This window comes from Lepidochelys kempii, chromosome 12 (assembly GCF_965140265.1).
Source record: "Lepidochelys kempii isolate rLepKem1 chromosome 12, rLepKem1.hap2, whole genome shotgun sequence".
NCBI lineage: Eukaryota > Metazoa > Chordata > Testudines > Cheloniidae > Lepidochelys > Lepidochelys kempii.
In genome coordinates, this window is record NC_133267.1 from 35,206,292 (window position 1) to 35,221,892 (window position 15,601).

General features: G+C 42.0%; 1 protein-coding gene across 4 annotated transcripts in view; it reads left to right on the plus strand.

Moving 5' to 3' along the window:
- The window catches only part of USP10 (ubiquitin specific peptidase 10), a 74,656-nt gene that overhangs the window by 16,453 nt on the left and 42,602 nt on the right, over nt 1–15,601 (plus strand). The window contains exons 2-4 of one of the 4 annotated variants that reach the window (XM_073308088.1): nt 6,544–6,612; nt 13,367–13,427; nt 15,236–15,322. In XM_073308088.1, coding sequence (XP_073164189.1) covers nt 6,544–6,612; nt 13,367–13,427; nt 15,236–15,322 — 217 coding nt within the window. The remainder of the gene's footprint in view (nt 1–6,543; nt 6,613–13,366; nt 13,428–15,235; nt 15,323–15,601) is intronic. The other 3 variants (XM_073308089.1, XM_073308090.1, XM_073308091.1) reach the window with 3 other exon arrangements.

Consider the following 15,601-nt stretch of genomic DNA (forward strand, 5'->3'; position numbering starts at 1 on the left):
CGCATTTGCTCCAACTCCTCAGACAGAGACAAACACCTACAAGATCTCTATGAAGCATTCTTACAACTACAGTACCCACCTGCTGAAGTGAAGAAACAGAGCCAGAAGAGTACCCAGAAGTCACCTACTACAGGACAGGCCCAACAAAGAAAATAACAAAACGCCACTAGCCATCACCTTCAGCCCCCAACTAAAACCTCTCCAACTCATCATCAAGGATCTACAACCTATCCTGAAGGACAACCCATCACTCTCTCAGATCTTGGGAGACAGGCCAGTCCTTGCTTACAGACAGTCCCCCAACCTGAAGCAAATACTCACCAGCAACCACATGCCACACAACAGAACTACTAACCCAGGAACCTATCCTTGCAACAAAGCCCGTTGCCAGCTGTGTCCACATATCTATTCAGGGGACACCATCACAGGGCCTAATCACATCAGCCACGCTATCAGAAGCTCGTTCACCTACACGTCTACCAATGTGATATATGTCAACATGTGCCAGCAATGTCCCTCTGCCATGTACATTGGTCAAACTGGACAGTCTCTACGTAAAAGAATAAATGGACACAAATCAGATGTCAAGAATTAGAACATTCATAAACCAGTTGGAGAACACTTCAATCTCTCTGGTCACTCAATTGCAGACCTAAAAGTCGCAATATTACAACAAAAACAAAAACAGACTCCAGCGAGAGACTGCTGAATTGGAATTAATTTGCAAACTGGATACAATTAACTTAGGCTTGAATAAAGACTGGGAGTGGATGGGTCATTACACAAAGTAAAATTGTTTCCCCACCCCCATCTCCCACTGTTCCTCAGACGTTCTTGTCGACTGCTGGAAATGGCCCACCTTGATTATCACTACAAAAGGTTTTCTCTCTTCCCCCTCCCACTCCCCCTCCCCCCCGCTCTTCTGCTGGTATTAGCTCATCTTAAGTGATCACTCTCCTTACAGTGTGTATGATAACACTCCTTGTTTTATGTCCTCTGTGTATATAAATCTCCACACTGTATTTTCCACTGAATGCATCCGATGAAGTGAGCTGTAGCTCACAAAAGCTTATGCTCAAATAAATTTGTTAGTTTCTAAGGTGCCCCAATTACTCCTTTTCTTTTTACCAATTCAGTGGTTTGACTTCCTTTAAAACTTCAGCAGAGCAAACAGATACGGTTTGAATATTTTTACTTAATTTAAATTAATAGGTTATAGTAATGTTAGACCTCAACATAGGCTGTCATAATATCAAATTTAATTTTAAATAGGTTTATTTTTAAAAAGAAAGATGCATTGTATTAAAATTGGGATTTGAAAAATTGCCTGTGCAACCTATATTTGCCCCTTGGTGCGTATACATTATGGTGATGTTTAATTACATGGTCATGTACTATTTTTCCCCCCACAGAACTGCTTCCTTTTTCAGAGCAGAGATGCTGTGGTGCTCACTTAATGAGCAGTGTATGCAATATTTTGTATTATCCTCATTGTTCAGTGTGTGGCTCCATGCCTTATTCACTGTACACTATTCAGACCCTGCTCTGGGGACATTAATTGCCTCATGGGTTTTTTTTATGGTCCTCAACACTATAGTTTCTGGGTACTTCACAAACATTAATTTATTTTCTAAACACCCTGGTGAGATGAGAGAGTGGCATTATGTCCATTTTGCAGAGAAAGAACTGAGGCACAGAAACGAAGGTCGAAATTTCCATTAATTCAGAATGCCCAATTTGAAATATCTAGGACCTGATAACTTAGCATTCATATAGTGCTTCATTTGTTGAAATCAGTGGGAACTGTACTTTGAGTTACTGCTGTGAATATGGTGCACTTCTGTAAATCAGACCCCAGGATATCAAGTTGATTACCCAACAATGTGGCAGAGGAAGGGACAGAATCCAGTTCTCCAGGACAGCATTCAGCTTCCTTAACTATCAGACTGTATCTTTGTCTTTCTGCAATCCCCTGCCTCCTTCCCTAGACGCCTTCCAGCATCTGCTACAGATGAAGCAGGGCTGCTTCCTTTATGACGCAGACCTGATTCATCCCCAAAGTAAGATTCAGTGGGCAGACCTTTGCCTTTTGAATTATGGCTGTTAGTAAGTTGTCATTTTCTGTGTGGACTAGTACTGAAGGGGATGTAGGCAGAGGTGCTGTTTGCCGGAGGGTTTCACAATATTTACTGACAGTAGAGGAATGGTGAGATTCAGGAATCTTGGTTCCATCCTAGTCTCTGGAGGGGAGAGTTTTCTCTAGTAGTCACAGACTCTCTTCTGCCTGTTCCCTCCGAAGCACCACATCTGCCCCATCCTGTCCAACCAGTCTCCTCCCAATCCAGTCTGCTCTTCTACCACTGGGTCCTTGTACCAGTCCTCTTGATCTTTGGGAGAGGATTGCAGGGTACCTCCATGAAAGTTTAATTGAGATCTCAGAAGGATTCAAGGGATATCCCTGTATACATAAACTGCTCTATGTAGCCTCCTGTGCATAACTCTAGAGGGAAACGAAAAGCAGAGAACACTACTTCTCTTTGTTGTACCGCTAGCTCTTCTGGTATGAGTAAATTAATGAAAAGTTGATAGCTGTGTCTTATTAAATTGGGGGCACCATCAGTACATCATTGTTATGGGAAGTACAATTACACACTTACCCGAGGTTCTTCCGCTGTATTGGGTTCGCCCATGCTCGACTGCCAGGACCAACTGGACGGCAGGAGAGTCTGAAACAGGTTCTGGCTTGCAGCATAGCTGGACACCCCAGTCAGATGTCCCCCTATTATCCTCCTCCACCTCCTCATCCTTGCTGTTCATGCCAGGATCCTGTGACTCAGCTTCCTTGGAGGTATCCATGGTGGTCTGCAGGGTGGTAGTGGGGTCTCTGTCAAGTATGGCATGCAGCTCTTTGTAAAAGCTGCAGGTCTAAGTTTTGGTACCGGATCAACTGTTGGCCTCCCTGGCCTTCTGACATGCTAACACAGTTCCTTCTCTTTCATGCGGCGCTGCTGCTAGTCCCTGTTGTACCCCTTCTCCTGCATCCCCCTTGCAATCTGCTTAGAGATGTCCACTTTTCTGTAGCTTGTCCGTAGCTGTGCTTGCACAGCTTTTTCTCCCCACAGGCTCAGGAGATCCAGTATCTCCTGTCTACTCCAAGCTGGACCAGATATGGATCATGTAGTTGGCATGGTCAGCTGGGCAGTTGCATACAACAGTGAAGAGCTGCTAGGTGTGCTCACCAAGATGGACAATCAGGAAAAGGCATTTCAAAAATTTGCAAGGCTTGTAGGAGGAGGTGGGGGGCTTCTAGTTTCCATGACCATTGTTCTGTGGATTTCACAAGTGTGACCAGGGGGTCAGTGTCTGGCACTGAGACAGCTGCTTGGAGGACTGTTTGGGTCAATGTAAGTTATGCATTTTCTATACTCCTGTTGCGTCAACCTCAGTACATCAACTGTGACTCAGCAGTACTCAGGGAGGTGTTGCTGTGCCGTTGTAACAGGGCCACTTACATCTGAGGGAGACAAATTTAAGTGTAGACGCATGCACAACTATTTGGACACAAGGCACCTTACATTGACCTAACTTTGTAGTGTAGACCAGTCCTTTGCCTCAGAGTTCAGTCAGTGGTAGTGTGTTCTTTTCAGACCCAACCTGTAAGGGGGTATCTGAGCAGTGGGAAGTGTCTTCACAGCAGTTAATTGTACTGTACTATCTGCACTGTTCGCCTAGCTGGAGTGAGTGTGACCATACTTCAAAACAACACTCACATAGGTGATTGGATTAGCTCAGGGGTTGGCAAACTTTTTGGCCTGAGGGCCACGTCGGGGTTGCACAACTGTATGGAGCTCCAGGTAGGGAAGGCTGTGCCTCCCCAAACAGCCTGTCCCCTATCCACCCCCGACCCATCCAAACCCCCTGCTCCTTGACCCCTGACCACCCCCTCCCAGGAGGGGAGAGAAGACTGGATTGTATATGAAGATGATTGTGTAATTTGAAGTGCAGCTTTTTAAACTGTATTGTCAGATTTTTTGTTTTGCTTTTTGCATGAGTGCACCTAAAAAATCTCATAAAACAGAAATTATGATTCAGCAAATGTTTTTGTTAGGAACATTTTTGGGAGACGTTAAATGCAGTATTTTAAGTGTAGGCTTACCCTAAGAGCTATGGGGCAATTCCCTGAAATATGTCTTAAGGGTTCTGTTCTTCAGGGGTTAAGTGATGCTTTTGGGTATTGAATAGCTGATATATAGCAGCTGCTTAAAGAATCCTTAAAGGACTTAATGTTTTCATGGTCTCATATGTTGATCTTTAATTCAAGCAGCTAAATTACTTTATGTATGTAGTTCATGATCTTATGGTTGTTTTGGTCTTGAGAACAATAGGTCTTATGTATGGCCTTTGTGTGAAGTATTGAGAACTGAAGACATTTGTTTGTATATCAGTTTTATGTTTAGAAATACTTTAAATCAGGTTCTTGTAAGACTCCAAGTTCAAAAATGTTAAATCTTATGCATATTTTTGCAGTTTCTTGGAGCTGTAGCTTAAACTTTCTTTTTTAATTGCTAGTATATCCACCTATTATTTCTTTAAGGAAAGGAAACTGAGTAAAAAATATAAAATGCAATAGGGGTATAAAACCTACCACAACCCAACCTTTGATTTTATAGATGAAACAGCCACTCACATTTTCAACTCTGATAACTCTTTATGTAACACAACTCCAGACTTGGAAATGTGCATGTCCGTATGGCCAAGAGGATTTATCATGAGCAAGGGTAGGCGTTGGTATCATTATTATTCAGCTGGGTTTTCTGAGGGAGGCATGGATGATGTGTGAGAGTTTCACTGTTGCCATTGAAAGTTGCTGAGGAAAAGCAGCTAGTCATATTTTTTGTGGCAAGACCACCCTTTTTTTTTTTTTTTGGGCTTCTCTGGTTCTCATCAACAATTTCTGTGGCTACTTTGTCTGATGCATTGTATCCTCTTATATTTCTAGACATTGAAAACTAGTCTCTTCCAGTCATCTACCTATTTCTTCAGTTTATTCAAATTCTCAGTCTATCTTTTAATAATATACACTGTGCCAACGACCTTACTTTGCATCATCAGTATATTTGGACACAATTCAACTAGTTCCACTTCCTAAGCCAGGGGCAAACTATGGCCTGGGGGCTGCATCCAGCCCTCCAGACATTTTAATCTGGCCCTCGGGGCTTGCCCCACTTCAGTCGGGAAGCAGGGTCAGGGGCTCGCCCCACTCCGCGCGGCTCCCAGAAGCAGCAGCATGTCCCCCTCTGGCTTCTACGTGCAGGGGCAACCAGGGGGCTCCGCACGCTTCCCCCACCCCAAGCGCTGCCCCCGCAGCTCCCATTGGCCAGGAAACGTGGCCAATGGAAGCTTCAGGGGCGGTGCGTGCGGACAGGGCAGTGCGCAAAGCCGCCTGGCCGTACCTCCGTGTAGGAGCCAGAGTGGGGACATGCCACTGCTTCTGGGAGCTGCTTGAGGTATGCACCGCCCAGAGCCTGCACCCCGACCCCCTCCTGCGCCCCAACCCCCTGTTCCAGCCCTGATCCTCCCCCCACCCTCTGAACCCCTCAGTCCCAGCCTGGAGCACCCTCCTGCATGCCCAACCCCTCATTCCCAGTCCCACCCCAGAGACGCATCTCCAGCTGGAGCCTTCATCCCCTCCCTCTGCATCCCAACTCACTGCCCCAGCCCAGAGCCCCTTCCCACACCTTGAACTCTTCATTTCTGGCCACGCTTCAGAGCCTGCATCCCTAGTCTTCGCCCTCACTCCAACCCCCAATTTCATGAGCATTCATGGCCCGCCATACAATTTCCATACACAGATGTGGCCCTTGGGCCAAAAAGTTTGCCTACCCCATCCTAAGCCATGGTCTACATTACCAACTTATGTCGATATAACTATGTCGTTCAGGGGTGTGGATCTAACCCCTGTGTAGATAGCACTATGTCTCCCGTTGACATAGATACTGTCTCTCGGGAGGTGGAAGACCTAAGCCAACAGGAGAAGCTCTCCCATTGGCATAGATAGTGTCTTCACTAAGCGCTACAGTGACACAGCTGTAACACTGCAAGTGTAGACAGGTCCTAAGTCTCTAAATAGGATTGGACCCAGCACTGAGCCTTATAAAACCCAAATTGTTAGACAGTCCCATGGAGATTTCGTGTAATTTACTATCCTTTTTTAACATTAATACCTGTAGTGATGGGGGCCTTCTTTAAAACTGTCAGTGTACACTGGAGCTCCAGTTACTGCTAGTGGGAATTTTAAGAGAAAGCTTGTTGTAGACAAGGCTATAAAAAATTAAGTAACTTGCTCAGGGCAAGAGAAAGGAATCTGAAAGAGAGTAGGGATGCAAAGATGATAGTTTTAGTTCCCGTTGCCACACACAAACCTTTAAAATGTTGCAGCTCTTTTAAAAATAAATCATTTTACCTTGAGTTTGCTAATGAGACAAAGTGTAAATCCTTATATAACAATGTGGGTTTTTTTTGTTTTTTTCTTTTTCTTTTTAGTATATCTTTGGGGAGTTCAGCCCTGATGAATTTAATCAATTCTTTGTGACTCCTCGATGCTCTGTTGAGGTAAGAACTACGTTTCAGTGTTTTATCTGAAGATGTGATGCATATTGTTTTACACAAATGTAGTAGGTTTATTAGTATATAATTAAAAATACAATAATCAATGTTGTTTTTATTGTTCACTTGTGAATTAACAAAGTTGTTCACCGTAGAGCTCCCTGGAATAAAATTTCAATTTGTATTTATGTTGATCGCACACTAGTTGCTCACTCCTGCAGTTCTTTTCCTGTCCAGATATATGGCAGCTATAGTCCCTGTTAAGCAGTGGTCTCTTGTTCTATCCTTACTCAACTCTTGAGTCAGTGTGTGAAATGTGGAGAGAAGGATCCTGGCTTCTTCTTTCTCCTTCCTCATTGCTGGAATATCTGCAATTGTAGTGATTGCATGTAGGAGTTGGAAAGGAAAGACCTGCTCAATGGAACCAGCAGCTTTCCTTATTTAACTTTTCAGTGATGGACGTAGTAGCAACTTTCACAGCAACATTCCTGTTTGTAGGTGAGATCCCAGATTTCTTGAGCCAAAGAGGAAGAGTAGAGCTCTCACTACAGTACCTGATGTGGCTTTCTGCCTCCTGGTAGCTGTTATCTGGAGTAGATCCCAGGTTTTGTACTCTTTGGACTCATACTGCGGGTAGCACTGGAGAGTGGAAGGAGGTATCCATTGGGTCCTATAGGAAGGACCAAGAACCTCCAGGATCCCATATCCCAAACCTGGCCTAAAGGTAAAGGTGATGAGGAACAAAACTGAGGAAGTGGTAAATACTTTAAATTTTCACTTCCCTCCTCTGACCCTCTTCTTCCCCCCCAACATAAAACAAACCCTCAACTGTATGTATATGGGAGGAAAATTTCCCCCCTCAGAATGAATATATTTATAAAGTAAGCTCTGTTGTCTGTCATTAATGTGTTTTACTAAGGTTCTACTGTAGTAATTTGATTTTCAAGTTCTTTGTGGCATACAGAAATTCAGTACCACATTGCTTTTCAAGTTCATGGGTGTATAGCTAACAACCCTTGGTAGCTTCTCAGACTGGTTGCATGAAGGAATGTGAAGGATACTAGAAGAAGAGGATGAGGAAAAATAGGTTGGAAGAAGACATGCAAAGGGAAGGGGGAGGAAAGAAAAAAAGGGGAGGCGAGGCAGCATGAAGAGAACTTAACAGGTAGGTAGTGACTTTCTGTGTTTGTGAGTAAGCTAAAGCTATATACAAATGTTTCTCCTGTCAACAGACTGGAGAAACTTAATGCATTTGCTGGATTCACAAACACCAAAGAGTTTGTCCTTTTACCACAAAAACAAGTTTTAGATTAAAATATAGTTTCCACAGTATTGGAGGACACCAGCCTGGAGTGATGGATGACTGTCTCCTCTGTGAAGACTGGGCAGGAGTACAAAATGTTTGTGACTGTCCAGTTCTTTTTGGTCTAATCTACTACTTCCTCCACCTTAGAGCATGCTAGCAGGAGCAATATTCCTATGTCCTTGGCAGTAGGTGGATAGAAAGAATAAAGGGAAACATATGGTGCCTTTTGCTACAAGCTAGTTATGAAGTTGATTTACGCACATGATTGGTACACCCAACAAACTCTGCTCCAAAAAAAAAAAAGAAAAAAAGAGCAAGTTACCAGGACCTTCTTGCGTCTCTCATCAAGCTTCTTGGCTGGAGGTGAGAGCTCCTCCAAAGGGGTAAGAAAAAATAGGCACTCTCCTCTGCTTTCATTTTGAGTCCTTGATAGTTCTTATGGGTTGCTAATGTCTTAAATCAGGCCTTTTTATATTGTCCTGAAGTTGAACTGTGCAAAACATAACCCCACCCTCGTGCTCCAAATTTGGCCCTTTAAAACTCTCCCTCAAAGCTGCCTTTTCATGCTTAAGTTTACTGAAAAAGTATGGGAGTATCTTCTAAGGACTCTAGCTAAAGAAGGAGCAGAAATGATCATCAGGGCTCCTGGTAAAGTATCAGAAGCCTTAGTGCACTGATCTCTCTGTGGTTTGCAAGATTTAGCTGACTCACTGATGTTGGAACTGTGATTTCGTCAGTGTGCTCACCATCACTTGGAGTGATAAGCAAAACACATTCTGTTAGGATAGAGGAAACTGATGGTTAGAGAGGCCCAATGGGGCAGTCCTGAAGAAGCTTACATGTGGGGTCTATATGTGTGAGTAACTCCAATCAGTGATATGTCCTTTGTCAGTTGCCTTCAACCCTCCATTGTGCCACTTCTCTCCTGCACACCACTGTATTCCTTCCCCACTCATTCCAGGAAATTAACTAAGGTATCCCAATTTTGAGGAACCCTAATTCATTGAAAATCAGGTCACCCTCATAGAAATAAAGAATGTGTGTATATTCTAGTAAAGTATTTGAGTCATGGCATAATTTCCTGTTGTATATAGATTTACTCTGGGTGGTAGTGAATCATTTCAAACTACTGATAGTGTGCAGTGAGGGAAACAAAGTGTTAGGAATAATTTAGAATGGATTTCATAATTTAAAAAAAACAACCCACATTTTATCTTCTCTCTTTCCAAATAAAGTGTTGCATTTTCTTAAGCCACTTGTAAAATTAATGACAAAGAAGATAAAAGCATTAATCATAAACCTTATTGTAAATCACAACTGAACATAGACTTTTGGAAAGCAAATCTGTTTTGCCTTGACCATGGAAGGAATGTGGGCTGAGCATGGGTGAATTTTCAGTAAAACTGAAATCTTTCGGCACTTCATTGAGAATTATGACTTTATAACCCTGAATCATCTTGGATTCTTTTGGTAATACAAAAGATGAATTTTCAAACTTGGGTGCGTACAGGTAAGTACTTAAATCTGTCATTACAAATCTAAGTGCAGATTCAGATACTTAAATCAACACTTGGGAGCCTAAAATTAGGCACTTACATATATTTTAGGCATGTAAGTTTGAAGATTTAGGCATAGAGGTTACTTTACTAAAACCTTCATAATAGCTTGAACAACATGGATATTGCCTTGAAAGAGTAACTACATCAGATATTTTGACTTGAGTTTAATATTTTTAATGTGAGTGAGACATTGTTTACTCTTGTATTTGACTGCGGAATAGAATTTGAACATCTGTCAAGCTTTGTCCATTTGTCTTTGTTCTGTCACCAAGCCCTGTAGTTACTCAAAGATCTAGAAAGAGTGCGTATATTTTTTTCTCTTTTGTTAAGCTACATTCTGTTTTCTACTTTACTCTCTTTATCTTCCCCTTTCTCCACCCATTCATTCTCGCTTCCATCCAAGAAGGGATGATGTTTATATAGTTAAAAAATGTCTAAAATATGAGTAGATTATTAGGAATACAGATGTCTTCTCAATACTTTTATTCTGTTACTGTACCTAAAATAATTTTACATTATGGTATACAAGAAAGTATTTTATTTTTTAAAATAAAAATAGTTATTGTTTAAAGAGAATAGAAAGGATCAGATTCAATGGAGAAATGGTTTGTGATCTATTAGCATTTAGGACAATGGTACCAGTTATCTGCATAGCAGCTTGTCCTGTGTTTTCAGTGGCAAACTTGAAGGCTTTGATTGCTTTTATTCAGAGGGGAGAGAACATGGGGAGAGGCTGGGAAGCATGAGACAGCCAGTCTACACAGCAAACACTGGTTCAAATAAAAGAAGACATATATCTGCTTGTTTGAATAGTTCAGATTTGCTTTGCTTTTGCAGCCGAGCAGTTTGAACCTTCACAGGGACGATTCAGGGAACCATGTGTACAAATAATTAAATGAAAATCCACGCAGCAAAGAATAGATTCCCCAGTCCTACAAAAAGAATTTTTTTTTTTTACATTATCCCAGCTAGCCCATCACCAAAGAAAGTTTTCTAGTAAAATAGACTTTTACAAAATTTTTTTTTACCTAAACAAGGATTTATTTTCCCTTCTACCATTTAGATATTGCTGAGGCTAAATGTTCAAAGATGAGCCATCACCCATAGATTCCATGACACAGATTACTTTACTTAGTAATTCTTTTATTTTATCAATTTCAGGGTCAGTTTCTGACAGTTGAGTTTTTCTTTCTTCCTTACTCCCCCAACATCTCATTGGCTCCTTAGGGATTCCACCCACTTATCTCTTTCTCCTTTCTGGCACAAACTCCTTAAGTTTCAGCAAGTTCCTCCCAGAACTAGAAGATGCTTCAGAAGCTTCGTCCTCCAGTGATCTATTCTGTCCTCCCTCTTCTTCAATATCTGTTTGAGACCACAGGGAGAGGTAAGATTTCATGGCAGTGCTGCCGGTAGCGCACTGAGGACACCCAGCAGTACATCTCCCATTAAAGGTGTCTGGACCCATTTATCAGAGTGGTGTAAAACCACATGATCCTGTTAGTTCCTCACTAAGTCTAGATGAACAAGGGAGCATCATTATGGAAAATGCCTTCCACTTTCAGCTTGCTATAAATTTCAGCCCTTCTTCCCAGAAAAAAGATCTGGCCATCGTGATCCTTTCATTATCTCCAATCTGGATTGCTGTATCAGGGGCCAAAGATGAAAGTGATGCAGAGTTTCTACTTTCCTTCTCAGTGAGCTGTCACTGATTCCCAGTCTGCTTCCATTGCCAAATCAAGACCAATGAGCCTGACCTTCAAAGCGAGACCCTGTATGTTATCAACCAAATCTCCTTTCATGAGCCTTCAAGACAGCTGTTCTTCCATGGAACAAGGCAGTGTATAATGCCCAGGGCAGAATATATGAGAGCAGATTAAGATATTCAGCTGTGGAATGAACTTCCAGAGGGGTCTAAAGTTGGCCACCCTCAGAGTACATAGCAAAAGCTTTCTGGTCAAGAAAGCTTTCCCAGTATAATCAAAATTATTTTATTTTTAAGGTATATATCTCCACCCAGAGCCTCCTATAACCAGAAAAAGAGAAGAATGGAAGACTTCATGAGGCTCCACCAAGGAACTTTCTATGCAGATCTTAGCTTGAAAGCACATGTATAATACGATTATGGGTGCTGTAGAAAATCCTAAGATTTCTTGAAGCGGGTTTCAAGATCAATGTATGCCTATACGTTTGCAACTCAGTTGAGTGCCCTGTGCAGTGACACGTTATGTGTCTACAGACCACCAGGCAAGCTTTGTGGAAGAAGCTAAAGAGCAGTGTTAAATTTAACACCTCATGGAATGTACTATAGGTGCAAAGCTCCAGGATATTTTACTTTTTCATGTGAAATAATTATCATGGAATTTATTTATCCTTTAATTTCAGCATACTTGAGGCAAACCAATATATAGGCAATATACTCTTTTTTTTTCATGTAAGTAGTGAAAGAGTTACATTAGTTCACTAGCTCCAGGTAATGGATCCTGCATTTTATACCAAAGTGCTTGATTCTCCATCCAGATAGTGACCATGTACTATGGTGGCACTATTTAAACGGGTAGTGCAAAGTTAATAGTCTTCATTTTGCTATCATGAACAGGATAAGATGATCAAGAATAGCTGCTTTAAATTTTGCTGTATTTTTAAGCAGAGGGTTTAAAACTCTTCAAAGGCAATACTACTTGTGGATAAAACAGAGGGCATGGAGTCAAAAGGCCTGGGTTCTGTTATGACTCTGCCACAGGCTTTTGTTGTGAACTTTAGCAAGCTATTTAATCTCTCTGTCCTTCCATCCTTTAATTCTTGGTATGTTTTTGCTAGCCTAGGAGAATCCTGAAGTGAACTGGAGGACAGCTTATGATTCTAGAGCAGGGGTGGGCAAACTACGGCCCATGGGCCAGATTCTGGGTCTGGGGCTTGCCCCACTCTGGCACTCCAGCCGGGGAGCAGGGTCGGGGGTTGCTCCACGCAGCTCTCAGAAGCAGCGACATGGGCCTCCTCCAGCTCCTATATGTAGGGACAGCTAGGGGGCTCTGCTCTGCATGCTACCCCAGCCCCAAGCACTGCCCCGCAGCTTTCATTGGCCAGGAACCGTGGCCAATGGGAGCTGTGAGGGCGATGCCTGCGGACAGGGCAGCATGCAGACTGCTTGGCTGCGCCTCCATATAGGAGCTGGAGAAGGGCATGCGCTGCTTCTGGGAGCCGCTTGAGGTAAGCACCATCCCGAGCCTGCACCCCTGAGCCTCCCCCCTACCCCCCAGCCCAACTCCTTGCCGCAGCGCTGATCCTCCTCTGCCCTCCAAACTCCTTGATCCCAGCCTAGAGCATTTTCCTGCACCCCAAACCTCTTATCCCCAGCCATAGCCCACACCCCAGCCACAGCCTGCACTCCTTCCCACACCCCAACCCCCTGACCCAGCCCTAATCCCCCTCCTGCCCTCTGAATCCCTCGGTCCCAGCCCGGAGCATCCTCCTGCACCCCAAACTCCTCATTCCCATCCCCACCCCAGAGCTCGCACCCCCAGCCGGAGCCCTCACCCCCCAGTCCCCAATCCCAATTTTGTGAGCATTCATGGCCCGCCATACAATTTCTATTCCCAGATCAGGCTCTTGGGCCAAAAAGTTTGCCCACCCCTGTTCTAGAGTTTGTAACTCGAGGTGATGGTAGTCTTTATCTCTCATCTCTGATTATAGTAAATTAGTCTCTGTAGAGTGTCAAACTACAATGTCGGGCTGAGTGTATATATATAGAAATATAAGTCCAAGACCACGTTTTGGACAATTGGATATAAAGAGTTATTTTTAAATGATCAAGGTATTTTTAATTAAATTAACATAAAATGTTGTTTTTAAAGAGCTGTTTTGCCTGTCATTAAATCTTATTTTCTTTTCTTTGCAGCTTCCTCCATACAATGAAACAGTTCCTTGTGGTATTAAGTCCACAGGTGAGCGTCATGATGGTAATAAATCATTCCTTTTTTTTCTTAATTTTTTCTTCAGGTTGTTGGGCTCTCCCCGTAGTGTCCTGATACAGTACAGATTGTCTTTAAATTAGTCCAGTTCAGGTTGATTAGCATGTGTATGCGCATGTATCTGTCAGGCTGCTTTTTCAACACTTGCTAGCCCATTGAAATCGACAAGAATGTTTGAGAATGTTGTTTTAACGTTTTTCTGTAGCTAACTGTAGTAAGTATGCTCGCTACTTCGCTGTGGCAGTTTGTGCTGTAACAATTCCGTTAAAAACTTCTTGTGGAAGCTTTTAGAATTCAGTTGAAAAAATTGCTTAGGGCAATTGCTTAGTATGGAGTTCTTAATCAAGGAGTGACTAAAATAAATAGCTTGGATAACACTTAACCATCTGTGGACTTTTAGTGCCCCCTCTGTAAAAGTCTCAACACAGAGTATTCTTTGGCAGTTGCAGCCTGAAGATGACTCTGAGAGCAGTGTTCTGCTTAGTGTTCAGCATGACATTCTGTTTCTATGTGGCTCAGCTGTTTTTCTGGAAAATCCTTTTTTGGAGAGTGAGAGAGAGAGAGAGAGAAAGTATGACTCGCAATGTAAAAATGTATTACCGAGCTCTGATTTAAAGCAGTAATGATCACTATTTTCTCCCCACATGCACACCTTTTCTCCACACCTTAAAAAGGAAAAAAACCAAACCCCTGCCTGGTTTCATAATGAGATAATATTTCATATTTACATAGCACCTTCCATCTGAGGATTTCAGTTCTTTATAATAGTCTGCATAATACTTTTACAAAGTAGATAAGTATTCTCTTTTTAGAGCTGAGTTAACGTAATTGTAGAGAAGTTGAGACTTGTCCAAAGGTATCTGGGAAGCTAGTGACAAAACTGGGAATAGAATCCAGATCTCCTTTAGCTAAAAATATACTTGATTTTTGTTTTAAATTTGGCTGGTCATTAGCGCGGCATTTGGAATAGCCATTAAAATTTTATAGAAGAACAAAATGCACAAGGTAACATTAGGGAAAACATAAACATAAAGATAAAAGTCATTGGCCATAATTTTCAAATTTTGGTGACTAAACATACATGCCTAAACAAAGATTCAGGGTACCTAACTAATCTTTTCAGTGGTGCTGAGCAACAACTCCATCTAAAGTCAGTGGAAGTTGTGAGTGCTTAGCACCTTTGGAAATCTGGAGAAAAAAAAAAAAATCCAGGTGCCTAAATATGGATTTAGGTGCCTGACTTTAAACGCCTAAGTTTGAAATAGGGGTGATTACCCAAATGGCTTTCTGTATGGTTTAGCACAGGCTATATAGAAAGCTGGTTTCTGCAAACGTTTTTCAGATCCTGCCCAGACCATAAATACTCCCTCCCTCCCCTGAGATTGGTTAATGATGGCAAATCAAACTTTGCCTCAAAAATGTGTCCTACTTAACAAACATGCACTATAATGCCTGCATAGTATCATAGTTATGGCTGCATAAGAAGCAGTTGAAACTAAAATGGAAAAAATTACTCAGGCAAAGTCTTGTTAGTAACGTTGAGATTACCCATTGATCACATAACCATAGTATAAAATGTTACTGTTTTTATGGTGTAATGATATCTACAGTGAATGGCTGGAGGAGCTGTTGATGCATATTATGAATAATTGCATTTGGCTAAAAAACTGCATGATAGAGAGTGCATACTAATTCTTAATACGCATTCACAGCTTTCATTATAATGCATTGACATGATACATTGTAACATCTTCAAAGGGTATCTTGTCAATGTGCAGTATTCTTCATACCTTCAGGTGCATCCATTTCAATCCATGCAACAATAGATCCTCGAAACACCACGGAATGGATTGAAACAAAGGTGGCTGGAAGCAAAGTGGAAGGTACAAAAATAACCATAAAAGAAAGTTGGTCTCTTTCATATTTTTCTTTAAAAAGGCACTAAATACAATGTTAAAACAAATAAGATTTTGTCATAACTAGTGGCAGTGTGGAAATGAGTGTTATGACCCAACCTTCACAGTTCCTGTAAATAAGAGGTATTTCAGGGGTTTGATTTAAAAAAGGAGTAAAAGTCTTAACTCCTTTTTGGTTGATTTTATCCACTTTACGGTTATTATAAAGTAAGTATTTTTTCTTACTGCAGTTTGGCTATAGGTAAT